This window comes from Cupressus sempervirens, chromosome 11, assembly GCF_028749045.1.
Source record: "Cupressus sempervirens isolate cs-2001-9-10 chromosome 11, ASM2874904v1, whole genome shotgun sequence".
Classification (NCBI taxonomy): domain Eukaryota; kingdom Viridiplantae; phylum Streptophyta; class Pinopsida; order Cupressales; family Cupressaceae; genus Cupressus; species Cupressus sempervirens.
The window spans coordinates 553,970,791-553,992,620 of record NC_143128.1 but is presented as its reverse complement, the minus strand read 5'-3'; the positions used below and the strand labels follow the sequence as shown (position 1 = coordinate 553,992,620).

Here is a 21,830-nt window from a genome sequence, read left to right as displayed (position 1 = left end):
TTACATATATGGATGTACCTGTATTCCATACCTTTTTTTTCTTCATGCTGTTTTGTAGGATCAAAGTCCGCGATCACAATATAAAACAAAGCTTTATTTGTTGAACACAAAACCTAACCTTAATTTGTTTTAATTGTGATTTTAGGGCAAATTTGAGTGCAAATTAGGAAGGGGACCTCACACAGCCCTATGTAGTAAGAAAATCGGTTGTACTTTCCGTATCTTTTTGCAATTTGTCATGTTACAAATTCTAGGATAGTAGTTTACATTCTTGACAATACTGCATAGCAGCTTCCTTTATGATGCGCTATGTTAGATAAAGCCTTTTAGCCTTGTTGTTTGTATTTTGTTTTTGAGTGTTAGCATAGAGAACCTAAATTATTAATAACAAAAGCAAAGATTCAAGGTAAATTTGAAAAAGGTTTTTACAATCCAGTATTAAGGTGCAAAAAACACACAAAATGGATCGTTGTCAAGCAGTGAAGGCTTTAAACCTGAAGTAGCTAATATGAAAGCCAATATTCATCGACATAAAATAGAAGCCATGTATCTAGACATTTTGAAATCAGTGAAACAAATGCCTTCCACTCATGATAGGTTGTTTGTGTACTTGCCATGTATAAATGTGAAATCTTTCACATGCTTCATATCCAAATCTCGAAGACTCACAATGTATGACGATTCAATATGAACAGAAACAGTACCACCAATTGCACTGGCGTCATCATCTCCAACAAGTCCATATCCAGCCTGCAAAGCAAAGAGCTTGATTAGATGTCTACAATCTCAACTATTGTCCAAAAAAACTACAAATGTAAGGGAATGAAAAGTTGACCTATTCAATTGAAAGTAATTGAACATTGATATCCTCGTTATACAAAATAATACATGGTCTACATTTTACATCAACATATGGAAAAATATCCTACAACATGCATTAAAAAAATTATAACTAGTCAAACCTCATATTTTATGTTTGAATCTAAAATTCTCCCAAGCAAAAGGATAAATGTTCTTGAAAGCTAAAAGTGATATAAAATAGCAATATTCTATAACAAACTGCTACTTTTCTAATTGTAATATTCAATCCCCACGTAGAAATTCAATGTAGAAAAAGTTACATCAGTGAAAAAATACTAGATGTTTCGTTAATAAAAATGCAAAAATATTCATCCACTTAAAGCATGAATTGTACTTATAGAGTACCCCTATTAAATGAGTACAATTAAACCCTAAGCTCTGGAGTAGCCTCTGTTGACAGAAGTCACCCAAGCTCTTGTTCTAAAGTTAGAGCAATACAAAAAGTAATTAAAATATATTGAATGAGTACCTAACATTGAGCAAATTTTGCCATATTTTATATCCTAGTAGGCATTTTTTTTACTCTATATCTTTCACAGTATAGCATAAGAAGTTTATCCATGAGTAATGTACGGTTGTATGTCCCGAGTAAGTTCCTTCTAGAACAAAAGTATCAATAATATGTCACTTAAATTTAAAATATTCAATTTTTAAATTTGCCCTTATTAGTTCTTATTATTTTCGTACTTAGAGCTTAATAACAAGTTTAATTCGGACAAGAGAACACCAATGATACTTAATCATTTTGTGAAAATAGCTTAATATGATGCTAAAGGTAGTAAACAATTTTCTTTTAAAATTAGTTCCACACTTGATCATAATATTGATAGCTATTGATTGCTAATTCTGAGCGGTTTATCCTTCCTTCCTGGAATGGACCTCTTTTTCCTGCTGGCCGCATTGTGGGGGTGCGAGTGTAGTTGACTATGTCATTATCTCTCCTTCCTTCATTTCTTCCATTTGTAGTTTGACCATTTCTCGTCTCCCCTTTGCTGATCATGCTCTTCTTAGCATTGCTACCTGCGCTTCACCCCACCTATCGCATTCTCTCCAGCCTTCCTACTTCCCAGTTGATACAGTTCCTATTCTTACTCATTTCCACTACCCCGAGAGTGATGGTGAGCTCTTCACTTACCATCTTAGGAGACTTCTGACACCTGCTAGTTTTAGTGAGTCACATGTGGCCTCCGATATGTTTGATTTACTTGCCTCTACCATCTGGGGTTCTTCTCTTCGTTCTATCCCTCATCGTTCCCCTCCCTCGCTCAAAGCTAAGCATTAGAATACTTGTCCTATGAATAAATGGTTTGATGTTGATTGTAAGGCTTTCCATCGCTCTATTTGCGCCACCTTTGAGACTCAGTCTCCTGCCTTCACCCACCTGCGCCTTTCATACCTTCGCTTTCTTCACCACAAGAGACATTCTTTTGCCTCTTCATAGTGCAAAACACTTTGCTCCATGCTTATTTAGAATCGCTAGATCTTTTTGCGTACCCTTTTCCCTCGGTGTTCCCTCCCACCCTCCATTCTCGATTTCCACTCTCTAACCTCCCATATCATTACGCTTTACGACATTCCTGGGCAGCCACCTCTTCACTCCACTCCACCTTCATACTACCATTTGTTCACCTACACCAGTATTATCGAGGCCATTAGATCTTTGAGATGCAATAGAGCCGCAGATGAGGATGGTTCCGAGGCAGAACTTTTCAAGCTTGGTGCTTCGGTTCTCGGATCTTACCTTCCTACACGTTTAAATAGAGTGGTTTGTATTGGGTTTCCTGAGTCATGGAAGACATGTGGTTTACCCTATTCATAAGTCTAGGCTTGCTTCTGATCTAGGTAATTACAGGACTATCATGATCGGGCATACTTTTGCCAAACTTTATGCCACTGCTCTGAACACCATGCTATCTGGTAAGCTTGATAGATGAGGTTGTAGAGCTAAAGGGCTAGCTGGTTTTCGAGCAAACTATTAGACTGTGGATCACGTCTTCACGCTGCGGGCCATCATTGAGGACGCTAAGCACCGCTCTCAGAAGGTTTATTGTTGTTTTGTGGACTTCCGTAAGGCTTTCGATTTTGTTCCTAGGTTGGCCTTATTTTAGAGACTTCATGAGATTGGGATCTCAGATATTTTGCAGACTGCTATTATGAGGCTTTATGAGAAGGTGACCGGTAGGCTCAAGACTCCGGAGGGTTTTTCTGTTCCGATTCAGAGCACCATTGGGGTGAAGTAGGGTTGACCTCTTTCTCCTACACTGTTCGGTTTGTATATTGATGAGCTTGAGGATTTTCTTGTGAACTCCTCATAGCCTGGAGATGGGTGCTATTTACATCAAGTTTTGATCTCTATTCTCCTTTTCATTGATGATGTGGTTCTCTTGGCCTCTTCTTCCGACAGTTTGCAGAGACTCCTTGATGGTCTGGCCTCTTTTTGTGATTAGTGGCAGCTCGTGGTCAATTTGTCTAAGACTCGGTTTATGGTCTTTAACTATTTAAAGACCTCTCATCTTCATTTCTTCTTTCAGGATCAGGAGGTTGAGATTACTTCCTCTTACATGTATCTCGGCGTGAAGTTCTCGGGGCCGTGCTTCAGCTTGAGACTGACTATTCAATCCAGAGTTAGTAAGGGCATGGGTTCCTTGGCTTTGTTGGAAAGACAACGCTTTAGGCATCACTTCCAGGATATTTCGTTCAAGCTGCCCCTTTTGGACTCCTTTGTTTGACCGACAGTTCTCTATGGCTCGGTTATTGGGGGTCTTCTCTTATTGTAATGACCCTTGCCAGTAGGCCACTAAAAACCTCTAATGCTGAACTGAGAAATTTTGTCAAACACTTCACATACAAGGGTCATATGACTGATATAGTATTTCAGTTTGCTTTAACGACTCTTTCTTCAATTTGCATCAATGAGAATCTTTTGTAAGAAGACTCAAAATTGACTACACAATGACCTAACATGAATGTGCAACTTAATTTGACAATATTCAATGCATATATGTAACTAAAAACTACTTGCAATATGCTGTTACAGCAAATAGTAATTATGACAAACACTTTGGATGCAACCTATGATGGCGTTAATGCACTTATAGCCAAGTGGCATTAATACAAACAGTTGGTATGCAAAATTATAACATTATTTATGCCAAAAAGAGAACCTATATGCAATTAACATTTTGTCAAACAATTGACATGCAAACTAATAAGCTGATCATGAATGATAAATACATATTCAATTACAACTATATTAGACTAGCAACTTATGTCTCTTTTATTGCACATAAAATGTCAACTACAATACTAGTATGAAACGGCCAAAACTCTTGGCTTACATTCGCAAGAATAATGCTTAAATCTGTTACAAACTTTCACCTACAACCTTACTTTCTAATATGCATCTAAATGATAAGAAAAATGCATGAAATATTCAAAGGAACCTGATTGTAGATGGCTGTAATAATTTTCACCAAGGCTGCCTTTCCGCTTTGTTATTTCGGATCTGCTTTTTCGCTTTGCTTTTTCGATTTTCTTTTTCGGATTGCTTTTTCCGGACTACTTTTTTGGACTGCTTTTTCAGACTACTTTTTGTACTCAAATATTTTTTCTCAATGTAGCACAAATAGAAGACTGGAGTATCTTCCTCCCAGCTGCAATAATTCAAATGATATTTCAGACCCTCAAAATTGCTATCAATAGGAAGTTTTCGTTTCCTATGACAAAGAAGTAATCTGTAGAGACCCTAGGCTCCACAAAGTGAAACAACAACAACAACATCAAATCTGCCTCTCTCAAAATGAAGCCCAGGATGCCTATTTATTCTTTTTCTCCACTTTCTCCAGAAACTTCTAGAACATTTTTTTATTGACTTTATAAAATATTTTATAATTCAAGTCACTTTATTAAATTAATTAAATATAAAGTTACTTTTTAATATTTATTTATTTGATAACTTTATAAATAATCAACTTAATATCACTTATTTATTTAATTAAAATAATTAATTAGTCATCCTCATAAAATATTCATTATTTTGGACAACTTAATTAATTAAATTAATTAAATCAAATTACCTCCAAAACGGGGACATTACACTTATTGCTTTTGACTGGGCCTCTCTTGAGCAGGTTTAGACGTCGTTGTTATGACATATCATTAGATGTCACAGACTCACCTCCTATAACATTGTCTTAGCTGAGTTTGGAGCTCATCCTTTCAAACTTGTAGCCATTTTTTATTTGATTTGGTTTCTTCATCGGCTTCGTGGTTTTATGGAGACGGGTGTTGATTGGCACAGATACTCTCATCTGGCATATTGTTCTTTTGTTGAGGTTATGAGATCCGACACTTGTACTAGGTCTCGTTGTCGGTATGCACAGGCCACCTCTTTTTTGGGCTTGATCGGGATTGAGATAGATCGTCTTCCTCCTACCAATTTTCACTAAATGCGCTTTCTCATCTTCTCCCCTCACGTTAGGAGTTGAATGAGCACATTAGACAGGATATATATAGACTAAACATTACCACTACCTGGAGTAATCCCCCCGGGGGGTTCGCGACCTAAGATGGCCTTCTATGCTGAGCATTTTCTTGAGATTCAAGATGGTATTATTGTTCGCCCTTCTTATAGGCTCTTTCAGAGTTCGCTTTCACCGGCTTAGGGTTCGGACCGATCACCATATGGATCGGGCTGATCGAGTATGCCAGCTGTGTACTTTGGTAGAGGTTGAGACTAAGATCCACTTCATTTTTCGATGTCCTCTCTACTATGAGATCAGAGGGAGATTTTACTGCCTATTCAAAGACTGCTTTTATCTTTCAGTGGTCTTCAACTATATTGACCAGTGGTGTCTTGCACTTTATCTTCACGAGGCCACCCACCTTCGGAAGAATACCCTGCAGTCATTTATACCTCAGGGGCGTATTTCAGACCAGCTCATCACCGCCTTTATCTCTCTCTTGTCTCCTCCACGGGGTTGGAAAAGGCCTTACATTACTTCTCATTCTAGATCGGTTAGACACTGCACCAGTCTCTCTAGGCAGTGACAATCCTACAACGGTTCTACACGACATTCTAAGACTATGGATCATTTACGGTTTTATCCCTCTTACTGATTTCTTTGTGACAAGGAAGGACCCTTAGTCCTTACCTTGTCTTTTCTCTAGTTTTGTGTCTTGCTTTTGTTTCTTCTTAGTCACCGTTTAGTGCTCCTGCTTTGGTTGGCTCTTCTATTTGTATGCTCAATCCCATAAAGCTTGGTATTTTTTGTTGGACATTAATAATATTATCTTATCTTATTACAAATAAAATATTTTGAAAAGGTATATATTTGCAATACAAGAAATGATAAAAATTTAGTTTGACTAAGGTCAATATATATCTTATTGAACTATGGTTGCTTAATTTATATTTTCAAATGAACTTGTATTAATTCACAACCTTGCCAAAATTTGCATACTAGATCGATAATAACATTTAGAATCCTAATTTAGCAATCACTTAGAAGAAATAAAGGTTTAATTATCCTGATTTACTAGTGATTCCTTCTTAACAACCATTGCAAATCATTTTCCACACACAAAGTTATATTATGTGTTTACTGACACACAAAACAATAAGTGCACTGATACATTCAATGTCATTCATTTGAAGAAACTTCAATCACATACTTTTCTTTTTGAATATCAAGCTTTACATATACTTATTTATCCAAAATTAGATTAGATGTTAAACTAGTGTAATAATGAACATACTAGATGTCTATCCTACACACACACAAAACCACGTCACAAGGATATCGCATCACAAGGCCGGGGAGTGATCGTTGCTCTGCAAAAGCTCTCACTCCAGGGTATAATACGAGTCTCAACTATATTTGGAGTCCGTAGTACAAATTAACATTTGAAAATCCGATACAACCATAATCCATGATTCAATCCATACTTAGTGTCTTGTTGGTGCACATGCCTCACATACTAAGAGGCCATCCATACAAGACCATGTGCCTTACTCCTTGTTTGTGTAAGGTGGTTAGCCTCTAAGGAATAGGCAACAAACATAGGCGAGTAGTAGAAATCAGTTGCGCTACAGCCCCACATACCCCCATCCTTAAAGGTTCCCTACGTCTACTTCCTCATATACACCCACCAAGTTCATCTCTGCCGTCCTTGATGAGGAATCACATTACAACACAAGACCAGCATGCAAAATCTCCAAGTGGGAAATTCGTTTAGCCACCAAATTTTATTACAAAAGAAATATAAAGCATAATAAAAATTAAAAAAATTAAAAAAATCAATGGATTGCAATAATAACTAAGTATAAAATGAAAGTCAAAAGTTGTGGCTAAACCATCGGAGATAAAGATAAAGAAATTTGTTGGTCAACACAGTGAAAAATAAAACAATTCATAAATTGCACATTACATCATTGTGTGGCCATATCTAGCCACCTCACAAGGAACAAGGGAACAACGCATGGCTATCTCAATAGCCCTTCATGTGGGCATTATAGGTACACTATCCACATGGCATGGGGTGTCACCTCAGCAGGATCCCGCATCGGGTGCACCTGGTATGTCATATGGTAGTGTTCCTCACTAAACAAATGTGCAAAACACACCCCACATAGTGATCAAAGCCAGAGATATATATGGCTAGGGTCAACCCATATGCCTACCTCATCCACATGATCGAACATCCATGGGTGCCCTTCTACTAGCATGCAAGCAACTCCAATACAAGAATTTAACAAGTATACAAGAATACAAGAATTTTTTTAGTTGGAACATTAAGATAGTTGATACCATGTGGATTTATAAATCTGTATGAACAGATTGATGATATACTTGGATAAAATCACAGATTTAGTAGATGACGAATAATTGATCTGTATTCTAACAGTGTGTATGTATTAATATAGGCTAAGTTATATTGGTATGTATACATCTATGTTACATGCAGATCAAGATTGATTATATTGCCAGCACGTTTATCTGAACGAAGCTATTTCTTCAACAGGTATGTGTATTGACTTCTGGTTCTTCTTTATGGATCTCCCTTTCTATAATAGTCTGGTTTATAAATAAATATTCTATCTCAATAGCCCTTACATCATTTATAAATGTAAATGTAAATGTAAATGTAAATTCAATATAAATGTAAATGTAAATGTACCATGTAAATGTAAATTCAATATTTGTAAATATGGAATGTCAAGGTATAACTGCAGAACTCAATGTAAGGCAGAGCATTAATAAATTTCAACACTCTCTTGCCTGGCCAAATATGAGCATATATATGGTTTGAATAGACTATGTCTTGGGTGGATGTGTCTCCTCAAAGAGAAGACATGTCCACTACACATCCACTCAAGACATGTCTCTTCCATAACAGTGATTTGTTTATACAAACTAACTGATCACCAGTCAGTGTCAATTATGATTAGTTTGAACTTAGTCAAACCTCACAATGTTGCTGATCTGACATGTCCACTACACATCCACTCAAGACATGTCTCTTCCATAACAGTGATTTGTTTATACAAACTAACTGATCACCAGTCAGTGTCAATTATGATTAATTTGAACTTAGTCAAACCTCACAATGTTGCTGATCTCCAAGGGAATTTAATCAGACTTCCATCTGATTACATATATGCAAATAAGCCAATCATGATCATGGCTAAATCAATAAATGAACATGAAATGTCAATGAATAAATCTGTATGAACAGATTGATGATATACTTGGATAAAATCACAGATTTAGTAGATGACAAATAATTGATCTGTATTCTAACAGTGTGTATGTATTAATATAGGCTAAGTTATATTGGTATGTATACATCTATGTTACATGCAGATCAAGATTGATTATATTGCCAGCACGTTTATCTGAACAAAGCTATTTCTTCAACAGGTATGTGTATTGATGTCTGGTTCTTCTTTATGGATCTCCCTTTCTATAATAGTCCGGTTTATAAACAGTCGGTGGCAGCTTCCTTATTCCAATCATTAGCGGACTAAGGCATTCTCTTTCACACTGTTGACTGTATATTTTGTTTTATTGTTGACTATGTTTTCTTCCACCGACGGTATACCTGAAATTGCTGACTAGGTCATAGGAGACTGTTCTTTTAACTACTGATGTCACTATGAGCCAAATGTCTCTGTTTACTATTTTTGTTCAACCTGATATTCATGTAATCACTTGAGTTTTATTTCTTGGAACCAAGGTACCTACGTTGCTGCAGAACTTACAAAGATTGAAGTAAATGAAGAAAAGATGCATGATATGATAGTATTAATATGCAGCTTATATATGTTCATTGTTTGCTAAGGGCAATATACTTATCTCAATGTATCAATATGATGACTGCTGATGTTGCATTTTTTTCTATCATTGATTAACTCATTCTCTGAATCCCATGATAGGAATTGTTGATTCTCCAGACTCTGTATTAAACGTTCTATAACACCAGATTATCTTGCACCATGACTGGGCATGTATGATAGGAGACTTCAACCCATCCAAGCCTTATCCAATCTTCCAGAGCTACATTACTGCAATCTTTCCTTTTGTTACTGTCGTCTTGCTATTGAAGTTCTATTCCTCTTTTGTTGGCTGTATATTACTGGTGTCCTATGTTAAAAAATGCTCAGTGTATATGGTCCATTGACTAGATGTTCCATCCATTGTCCCCTCTAGAGATGTTTATAAAGACGTTGAGGAACTCATGGTTCATTTTTGGTGATATATTCCCAACTTCCCGTTTGTTCTAGTTTGTGTTACATTCGATGTCTTTTCCTTATGTTTTTCCTTAAGTTGGAATACTATAATCTTTCTGCCTGCCAAATACGCTACACTCTCCATCATATATATTGTATATCTTGGTGAGGCCTGACTTTTAGATTCTCTAATCATTTTAGTAAAGAGGAATTTAACGTAAATAAGTGCTTGTCTGATTCATAATGATTATATTAATCTATTGTATTAATGATTCCGAATGTGCATATTATAATTAACTTCTTTTCATCTTCGATTTACTTCTTCTAACATGGATTTTTTAATTTATTTATTTTTGTTCTGATAGGTAATCGGCCGAAGCCTAGATTATTTATTATTTATTTATTAATATTGTTAAGATTAATTATTATTTGTTAATCTCGAGGAGATTCGAACCCAAGGCCTCCCTGATGAGAGGCTCACAATTTACCGTTCTTCTAACATGGTTTGATTATAATACATTAAATTATTGTATTTGTGCTTTATAATATTATATTTTTATACATTGTGTTTATTATTTTAGTAATACATTAATAATATATTATTATCATTTTATTCATTTCATAATATTATTAATAATATATTCTTTCATTATTATAATAATAATTTAACTAATTTTTATATTTTATTTGATTAATATAATTTCTTCTTAATCTTATACTCAGTTATTATTATTAAATTTGGGCCTGGAAAGGGTACATTACAATTGTCACCTGCAAGAAATAAGCAACTTGTTGCAAAAATAGGGCTTCCAATAACTTCACTCTAGAGGCTGCAAATTAGCTAATTTCATGGATTTTGGGGGGAAATTAATAGCTGAGCTTTGGTAAGTTACAAAAACAAATTCACATCACTTTGATTCCATTATGTCAAAATTATTTTATTGGACAATTTTCACAAGAAGAAGCAGCATTAGAAGGGAAAAAAAAGAATAAGAAAAAGAGAAAAAGAAAAAGAAAGAGAGCACAAATAGGAGTAAGCACAAGAGCAAGAGTAAGAAGAAGAATAAGAAAAAGAAAAAAAGGACAAGAAGAAGAGAAAAAAGGACAGCATTAAAGACAATAATTTTGTAAAGTGGGGGCAATGTTATGCCCCTAAGCCTACAATGTGCCTTATCAGCAGTCGGATCAAAGCTATCTTAACTCTTAAATAAGCTACATTACCATCAATATAATCATGATTAAGTATTTCCATTGTCTTAGGAGCCATATTTAAGGATCTAAGTCGGCCTAGGTGGTATTCAAAGCATAAGTATAGCATATATTGGAGGTAGAGGTTAGTTAATATCATCATGTTGAGTATTGAGTTGTTATTGAAGACTGTTGGAGGTATCCTTCTTGAAGTGGTTAGGACATTAGCCCCTTAAAGTGACATATTACTATCAATGATTGTGGCATATGATCTTTTCGGAGACAACCAATTCAACTCCCTAAAAAAGTGGTATCAAAACAAGATTGCAAGTTTGAATTCCCTCGGTAATGTTGAGGACAAGATTGTTGGAACATGTCCAACATATCCCCTCAGGATTCATGACATGGTCTAACAACCTCCTATGAGATCCTTAATTGGGATCATAGCAGTTTCTTGAGAAGATACATATTTGGGAGAAACGGCTAGCTCAACTCCATACAAATTCTTCTCTTTTGGTTAAAAATTTAAAAAATTAACATTCATAATAGGTTGATAAGAATCCATTCCTCTATATTACAGTTATGTTGAGACAACTTATGAAGGCTTGAGAGGTACTATGTGTCGTTGTTGAATCAGACACGATTAAAACTTATGATGGTATCAACTCCATGACCAAGAAAGATAAAGAGTATTATAGCAGCTAATAGCAAGATCCTTTACAAACATTTTTCAAGTAAAAGAAAAAAAATGTCTTCTTTCAAGGCAAACAAAATGAAAACTTTGTTAAAACCAAAATATTACACCATTAATATATTCGATCTGCCTTGGAGGATGCCAAAGTTAAAAACTGTTTAAGTAACCTTGTACATGTGAAGAAAATGTCACTAACCTCTTCTCTAATCCAAACATAGAGAACATGATTGTCACTAAGGTTCAGAAGTCTATAGCCTTGACAAGTCACACCTAAGCATTCGTTATGGTAAGTAAAAGGAAAGCAACCTTTTGCTCTTGAAACTTGATCACATATATGTTCTTTAGAACTTTCTTTCTTTTTTACTAATTTAATTTTATAATTTTTTCTATTAACTAAAAAAATTACAAGTTTCTCTTCGACTAAGCAAATACTTCTTTATTTAGTCAATCAATATAAACTATTATAAGCCAAAAGGTGGAGTTGATGTATGCGCATTCTAACTTGCCTCATGTCACACAAGTCGATCAAGTACAAAGGGTAATCAAGTGTTGGGATGCAATGCTAAAGCATTTCAAATTGGACATTTCCATTGCACATATTACCTTAATACACAACAATGATGAGGGGCAAGAAAGTTATATTTAGGAACTACATTGCAAATGAATGGGATAAGTAATAAATTTTCTTGTCATTCAAATGTGCCAAGAAACAATGTTGATGCTCTCAATGAAGAGCAATCTAATAATTTATATTGAATTTACAAATGCAATATGAAGTTTAAAATTTGAACACTACAAGTATGCTATAAAGTTTAAAGAATTTTGATTCATCATATGATTTTAAGTCTGATATTTGACACTGAATTATAAATTAAAATTATTAAATTTTTATTTCCATTATATAATGTGCATAGTATGGTTAGTTTAGATATTCTAAAGATTTTCATATTATTGTACACAATCAATATCCAAATCAAGTCAAAAAATTGCTGATGACCAAAACTTGGATCAAATCAGCTCAATTTGAACGTTTTATTTATGTGCCTTGCACATATTCATGCTGAAAGTAAATGATCATATCTTTATTCCAGTTTGTAGGGATATCTACTGAGTTAGTGGTTCAAGCATGGGGATTGGTACGAGGTTTGTGTTTCAGTATGCCAATAGAACAAAAAAAATCATGGGCTCAATACGGCTAGGTACAACTGTTATGTGTGTGTGTGAGCAAGAACTTATTTAAAAAATTTAAAGAATTGAAAAATCACTTGACATTTGATTATATCATATAATAACAATGGCATTTGAAGCCTTGATAGTATGATGCTCCGTCACTGATTAATGGTAGTGCTAAAGTTAATATTAATCATCAATTGATAGTTAAAAAATTTAATATTATTTCATATATCATATACTAGGAGTCTACAATCAAGATTCAAATGAAAATCATTACAATTACAAAATTTAAAAATAATACAATCAAGAATGTGCATCTCAGCCTTCAATCTTCATTGAAAGCATATGGATTGAAGTCATCTCTTGATTCCATATAATTTGACACACAAATGGAGTGCCACACCCACTAGGTACATCATGTGTAAAAGCCTTGTCATCTTCTACATTAATTCCATACTCACTCAAGCATGCTCTACAGTAGATGCATCCAAGTTGGTACACTTGTGAGTTGTGCCCAAATTCTTCATCACAAGGTCACCAACCTTCAACATCTACTTTGGCAAGGTCACCAACCTACAAATCCTGGGTGTTGTGCTTCAAAGCAACCTATTGTCTTGCATTTCCCTAACAAAGAAGCTTTCACCATGCCACTGCGTAACTCTTAACTATATGCAGAGTAAATAACTACAACAATCCAAATTCTACTACTATTGACCGACTTTTATATTGTTATTGGAATACCTTAAAGTGAGAGAAGGTATCTAGACATGTCTCTAGCATCTTAAGAGTTGCAACTTTCAGATCGACAAAATATAAAATGGATATAAAATCCATCTCCTTCGCATCATAGGAGTATATATATATATATATATATATCAGGAATATCTCAAAAAGAAAAGGAAAATTATTGTTTGGCATTTAGGAAGGAATATATATCAACAGTGCTCGTTAAAAGAGAATACATCTTATATTAAATGGCTGGCAAGTACCATGTGACAGCATAGTGATATGCTGTAACTTATCTATAAACCAATGCTGAATTGCAGAATATTATATCTGCATTCTATTAGGACCAGAGATCCTTATTTATTCTAATATATTTGTGTGAATAGATGTCTTACATATATTCTAAGTTGCCGGTTCAGATTCTAGTTTGTATGCGGGTTTGACATTCGCTTGAAATTTTTTGGGGCTGTGTTCGGTTTGTTTTTTTTTAAGTTTCCCAAGGATTTGTTGCAAATGTACTAAGCATTGCCTGTATTAAGGTATATGTTTTCCAAATGCAACATCCTCTCATTTATATTTAGCATAGGTTTTTGAATAGATATGTCTATTCAATAATCAAATAATTAATCTATATAAACTTAATTATTGTTATATATAAATATATTTCTCACATATAATAAGTTTATATCTCACATAGAATTATACTCATATATAATTACATGTATATCCATAGAGTTATCCGACAGAAGCTACCGCACATTAACACTCCCTCTTAGCAAGGGAGGAAAGACACAAAACAAATATTACACAAACTCATACGATATCAAGAGTATTGATCTCCAAAATATCAACATATGATATTCATCAATGACTCAAACTAGGGTATGATATCACATTTGATATCAAGAGTCTTGATCTCCCAGAATATCGACATCCGATATTCATCAAGTACTCAAAAACAAGGTTAGATATCACATTTGATATCAAGAGTATTGGCCTCCCAAAATATTGACATCCGATATTCACCAAGTACTCAAATAAGGTTTGATATCACATTTGATATCAAGAGTATTGGCCTCCCAGAATATTAATGATATTCACCACTTACTCAAAACGTTTAAATATCATATTTGATATCAAGAGTATTGGCCTCCTAGAATATCGATGATATTCAGCACTTACTCAAAACGTTTAGATATCACATTTGATATCAAGAGTATTGGCCTCACAGAATATCAATGATATTCACCAAGTACTCTAAGAGTAATGGCCTCCCAAAATGTTGAGATACAAGACATTCACCATTTACTCAATTTATTAGATCTCATAATACAAGTTGATTGTAAGATCATCACCTTACAATAACTTCTCCCAAATACAAGTGATGATCATTTGGAAGTCGTCACTTCCTCATGATGTACACAGGGGTAGGCCCATTAAAAGTCATATTGTCATAGTCCTCTTGACCGTAACAACTTATTGATCATTATAGAAACCATCTCAGCATGGTTTACTCCCTCTTATAGAATCGGGTTCACAGGAGGTTAAACAAATAAAATCCTCAGTCTTCTCCCACTGAATCTTAATCTCCCTCTTTTCCTGCAAGAACATTCTCAGAGGCAAAGATCAAGGCAAATAGCTCATAAAGAGATATAAGATAAGAATGATAACATTAGTTTGATGTTTAGTAATTCAACTCATGCATATTACTAACATAAATGATTATAACATAACTCTTTATTTTTATATATAAAATTAAGATACCATAATACTTAATTTTATTCATAACATAATACTTAATAATAATCAATTCATTTCATACCACATATCAACTATATATATTATGAATTAATTCATATAACATATAGCATATCAGGTCTATATAGTATGAATTAATTGTATTATAACATTGGAATAAAACATAAAATATAACATATGTAGTGCCTCTCCTATTTGACTTTTGTTAGTCATCCTGATAGATGCAACCTTGCTGATCTTTTGTTGTGATGGGATCATGATTGTGACCCTGAGTGGTCTACACTGTCAAGGTGTTTGGATTTATGTTGTTGTATCAGTTGCTTTGTTTATGCTTTTGACGGATCTATGAGATTATGATGTGATTTTGGTTCATTGAGGTTTGTGCCAATGGTTACCAGGATCGATGTGGTATCATGAGGTTGTTCCGTGATTACCTTGAGATGTGTGTAGAGATTGCACTGTGTACTTTTACCATGTTACACTAGACTAGGTTCCTATAACAGTGGTTAGTCATAGTTATGACTATGTTTGCTTATGTGTTTTAAGTGCCTTTTTAACGCAGAGTAATCAATCATTATTAAATACGTAAGTAATTAAATGGATTGTTCATGTTGGATTCTTTGGTTAGGTATTGCAGACATTTACCTTGTTATATTTCTTATTAGAGAGATATTTGTTACTCATGTTATGTTTATATTTGTGATGACCGGAGGGTCAGACGTTACTCTTTGATTCCAGTATCATAGATATTAAACTACTATGTTGTTCAGTTAATCATATTGCATGATGATGCCATTTTGAGATGACAGTGTATTTTATGATGATATCTGGTTATTTGGTATTTGGACATATCTCTGATTTCGTTATGTGATGGATTTAATGCTATGGTTATTTACTTCATTCCTGCATTGTTATGCTTTATGCGAACGTGAGTGATGTAAATAGATTATTTTAATATAATTAAATAAATGGTTAAATTAGGTGATTTAATGCATTTATTGCTTCGGCTATGGTATTATATGCAATTGCACTTGATCATGTTGTTTAGTGTGCAGGATGTATATCCCTAGCAGTGGCACATGGAGTTAGTGATTCAGCCATTCATATTTTACCAATGTCATCCTTATATGGTCGACATATCCTTAATTAAGTGTTTAAATTAAACCTTTCAGTGATTATTAAATCCGAACTCATTTGCATTATGTGATTAGACCAATATGCGTGTCTATGCATTTAGAAGTTCGCATTGTCGCGAAAGTTATTAAGGAGATTTATGTGTTCTTGGGTTTTCGGGCCTTTTAATTGATTTATTTTAATTTCTGGCAGTTTTGCCGTAGATGAATTCCTATTTATAGGAATAGCCTATTTTCGTTTGGGTTGATTCGGGGTTTAACTAGGTTGGCTGATTATTTGCCCTAATCGATTATTCACTCGAAAAGTGAATAAGTATCCAAAGAGGAATTTAATTCCTCACTTCTCACTCTTGAATTAGAAAGTTGGAAAGTAAAACCCAAAATCCTCTTCATGGGGATTTATTGTTTTGTTCGTTGTGGGAGTTACGGGCGTGGGATCGTTGCGAGGTTGGGCTCGTTGGATCCAGCTCGAGGAAACCTTGGATTGCCGCAATTTTCAGCTACTTCTGCGAGATATTTATTTTATGGTTCGGATTCCCGTTTTGCCTTTTTGGCTGTGAGGTAGGGCTTTCCTATTTTATTGTTTCTACTTCTGTTTTTTGTAGCCGTTTGTTTGGAGGCTGAGAAGTAGTGTTCCCCTTCGTTTCTGTATGTTAGTTCTACCCGGTTGGGCGGGTATGAACATTTCCTTGTTTTTCGAGATGAGGGTTTGGGATTTTGCACAGTTATGCTGGCCGTTTTTGCATACGGTGTCCGATTCCATTTATTTTTTGGATTTTTGAGATTTTTGAACCTAAAGGCCAAATGGGTTTTAATTTTGAAGTTTTTCTAAAATTTGGGGTTTTTATCTCGTTTTGCGTGCCACCCTGTTTTCTCGGATTTTCTTGGCACAATGTGGGTCGTGGACCTTGATGATTCGTTTGGATATCAGTCAGACCACTTTTGCACTTTTATGTTGCATTGGGATGCGTGTTGCATCCGTACTCCCGACGTGTTCGGTTGAGTGATTTTATACCTGTTATGGTTTTTTTTGGACCTTTGCTTGGTTTTATGGACATTGGGATTTGTGTAGAATCCATACTCTCGAATTAAGGCTGGTGGAGTGAGTTCATGACCCTTGGTCTTGTTGCATCATTGGGATTCGTGTAGAATCCATACTCTCGGATTGAGGCCGGTTGAGTGATTTTATGATGTATGGTTTTATTGGCTTTGGGATTCGTGTAAAATCCGTCCTCTTGAGTTGCTTTCGGTTGGGTGTTTGTTTTGCATTGTGTTCTCATTCCTGTCCTTGTGTTATGATCTTTGTGATGGTGGTGCGCCACACACGAGTACGTGCGCGTACATTTGTCAGAGGACTTGCAGGTCTCGACCTTCCATGTCTTTTTTGGAAGTTGTGATCATTGGGGTTGGGATGGAAGTATGCATGCCCACGGGCACTTGTCGTAGGATGAGCATGGGTAGGGTAGGGTAGCATATGGAGGGGGCTTCTATCTCGCAGCCCGACGATCATGGCATCATGGGTTGGCAGAGGAAGCTTTATATAAGTGATAATTAAATAAAATGTGTGAATGGTAATAAAACTTAAGATAATAAAATGTGTGAGCACCCGATTAAGTTCGAGGACACAATGTGTGAGCACCCGTTTAAGTTTGAGGACACACGATCCAAGCTTGGGCTTTTTGATGCCAAGCGACTCTCCATGATGTCAGCCCCTACTTAGTAGCCTATTGAGTGTCTGACCAAGACCTTTACTCCTTGCATTGTCTTAGGTTCTTGGTTCAGCCATCATACTGTCTGGCGTGAGTGTTAGCCTTGGATGTTGTGCTTTATGTGTGTTTGTGGTTGGATCTTTATCTCCATCAGCACAGCGGGTGTGGACCTACGGGTTCCACATGGTTGGGAGGCGTAGCTACCTTCACCACTGCTAGGGATCGGTGTACAGAGACGATCTTTGGTCCTAGTGCGACCGTTGCTGGATGTTTTCACTTGGTATTTCGGGTTCCGGAGTAGGCTTTCTTGTGATTTACGCTTTCATTGGGATGCTTGTATATCATGTTTTGATGATGTTAGTTTATTTGACGCATTCTCATATTATGATGTTTAGCATATGATTAGATGATGTTAATTGATTTAGTAGTATATCTATTGCTTACTGCTGTGTAGCATGTGATAGGTGATGTTACCTACTATAGGATTATCTTATGCGTTATCACTAGCATGTTAGATTTCCTTATGCTTATATTGTTGCATATTTTAGTAGTGACATCCCTATTACGACAGTACTGACGATTTGGTCGGTGGCTTGGGATGTTACACGCGGGGGATGGCTAGGACCCACGATGGTCTTATGATGTTATTGACGGTTGGGAGGAACCGCGCACTTAGTTTGTTTTTTCAGTTCTTTGCGATGTTGCTTTTGTTCTCTTCGATGTTTATTTCAGTATGCGCTTTGCTGCTATAGTTTAAATGGATAGATGTTCTTCATTCTGTGTTGTTCTTGCACTCGAGTGTTCATTCCTCGAGCCTTTGTGGATCCGGTACTCCCTGGTGTGAAGGTTCTTTACTCTTTTTTTTGGTCCTTTATGCTTCTGGGAGTGTTTTCGTGTTTCTATGGGCGACATTTTGTCAGCATTGTGCGACATAAAAATGTATCGCACGCCCATACAAACTGTCGTACGATACTGTAAAGTATCGCACGCCTTCTTGAGAAATGTCGTACGACACTAGAAGAGTGTCACACGCCTTCTTGAGAAGTGTCGTACGATCCTGTAAAGTATCGCACGCTTTCTTGAGAAATGTCGTACGACACTGGAAGAGTGTCGCACGCCTTAAGGAGAAGTGTCGCCCTCCCTTAGTAAAAAGTGTCGCACGGTTTTTGTAAAAAACCTACACGTGCCGTCAGCGGGCACTTTTTTTCATGATCCGTTCTTTTTGAGAGTTGTTTTCGATACCCTTTTGGGCATTCTTCAACCCTATGTTGTTGCATTTTGAATTCTGTCGATTTCTCTTGAAATCCAGTTTTCGTGTTTCTGTTTTAGTCTCTTGGAGTTTAAAATATATCGTTTAAGTATAAGTTGACGTATATTAAAGATATATTTTAATATATGCGACGAATCTTTTGAGATAGGTTTCAAACCTCTCGGAGATAAGTTATAGATTCTAGGAAATTTCAGGGCTTCAGAAATCCAGACTTAGCCAATTTTCAGGGCTTCAGGATCTCAGACTTAGCCAAATTTCAGGTTTTTGCATTTTACCCCAGCTTGGTGTTTTGTTGATGAGTGGTTGTTTCTTGTGCCCTCATCATGTGCGTTGTTGTTGTTGGCTTTGTTTGTGTGTGTCAGTTTGGTAGTGGTGTTTGGAGATTCGTTGGTTGCCGGGATTGTGGTGAAGTCTTCCGTTGCGATCGTTGTGATCTCTGTATGATGTTGTCATGTGCATTCATACTTGCAAAAAAAAAAATATTCTGACTTGTATTTCATCCTTGTTTCCAAGGATCTCCGAGCGGGGCATTACAACATACCTTCACCAAGAATTCAATTGGTACTTGTCCTCTTTCCATTCAACATATTACATAGGGAGTGGATTTGAAATATATTGTGATATTGCTATCAAGATTTAACTGTGTGATTTTGAGTCAAACTCATTGACCCATGTTTCATGAGTAGTGATTCAACATGAATCCATCTCTCATGAGAATAAATGGAACACTTAGCACTCATTGGATTTAGGTGATGCTCACAGGGGTGAAGCACCAGGACTTCTCGGGAGGTCACCCATCCCAGTACTACTCCAGCCTGAGCGCGCTTAACTACAAAGTTTCCTCCATAGTTAAACCCAAAGCTTGCAACCCCATTTGCAAAACCTTCACCAAGTGTTGTGCCTTATGAACCATTCATTAGAAAGCCCCTTAAGCTCATTAGTTGATAAGTAGGAGATAATTTCCACAGTAAGTCAAATTGTGATATTGCTATCAGTATTCAACTGTGTGATTTGAGTCAAACTCATTGACCCATGTTTCATGAGTAGTGATTCAACATGAATCCATCTCTCACGAGAATAAATGGAACACTTAGCACTCATTGGATCTAGGTGATCCTCACAAGGGTGAAGCATCGGGACTTCCCGGGAGGTCACCCATCCTAGTACTACTCCATCGTGAGCGCGCTTAACTACAGAGTTTCCTCCATAGTTAAACCCAAAGCTTGCAACCCCATTTGCAAAACCTTCACCAAGTGTTGTGTCTTATGAACCATTCATTAGAAAGCCCCTTAAGCTCATCAGTTGATAAGTAGGAGATGATTTCCATAGTAAGTCAAATTGTGATATTGCTATCAGGATTTAATTGTGTGATTTTGAGTCAAACTCATATATTGAAATATATTATTCCCTTTTTGGTTTCGTACTTCCTAAACTGTTAGGTTACAGCCTCGATGCCTTGGTTCTCATGCAAGTTCGATGACTAGTCCTCTATCTATCACAATATGAAAATGAGAGGTCAAAGCTTTCAGGCAGCCCGCTTGACAAATTTTAATCACTGTATTACTATGAGAAACATCTTGTTTTCATGATAAGAGCCAGTTTCATAACATGAACCGAAAATTCTCTTAGCAAACATTTCCTAACTTGAATAGAATCTGATACTTCTTTCATCAAAGCAGTGCTTGGTATAAATGCCCTAAAAGCCCATCCTCCACAATGTGGATTAGCAAGTGTAAGACAAAAATACCAAATGCTCCCGAAGTCTGGAAAACCACTTTTGTTGTCATCATTGATGAATCTTAAAAATAAAAAATCAGCTTGGACAAATTTTCAATAGGCCTGTGAGTAGTACTTGTGACAGTCTGCAATTTGATAAATGGAGATTCGGAAATGAAAATGGAAGGTTGCCGAATCGAATTCGGATGGATATGATGCAATTTGTGAATTACTTTGTAAATCTATATCCTTCCATATAGACCTTCGCCTTCGTTCATGATTGCCAGGTATGCAGTCATCTCTTAGTTGTTTCTTTCTGAGTCTTATGGAATTCCTTTATCCATCGTGACCTTAGTTCCCAACAAGATCCAAAATTTTGTGATTTATATAATATCTTATCGTTCACAACCTCCATAATGTTTTTCGACAGTACCTTTAGTACGGTTTGTGCAACCATTAACAGTCTTAGGATCCAAATCTAAGACCCGATTTCTTTAATACACATCAGTATTGTATTTGTCGATTAAAGCAACTAGTGTAATCATGCTTTGCACTTTAAGAGATCCTTCTCACAAGCAAGAATAAACCTGCTCTGATACCATGTTAAGTTTCTTGAGGATCTGTTGCAAATGTACTAAGCATTGCCTATATTAAGGTATATGTTTTCCAAATGCAACATCCTCTCATTTATATTGAGCATAGGTTATTGAATAGATATGTCTATTCAATAATCAAATAATTAATATATAGAAACTTAATTATTGTTATATATATATATATATATATATATATATATATATATATATATATATATATATATATATATATATATATATATATATATATATATATTTCTCACATATAATAAGTT

General features: G+C 35.6%; 1 protein-coding gene across 2 annotated transcripts in view; it reads right to left on the bottom strand.

Moving 5' to 3' along the window:
• The window catches only part of CPSF160 (cleavage and polyadenylation specificity factor 160), a 284,561-nt gene that overhangs the window by 206,273 nt on the left and 56,458 nt on the right, over nucleotides 1-21,830 (bottom strand). For both annotated transcript variants that reach the window (XM_089809086.1, XM_089809085.1), the window contains exon 4: nucleotides 615-750. In XM_089809086.1, coding sequence (XP_089665212.1) covers nucleotides 615-750 — 136 coding nt within the window. The remainder of the gene's footprint in view (nucleotides 1-614; nucleotides 751-21,830) is intronic.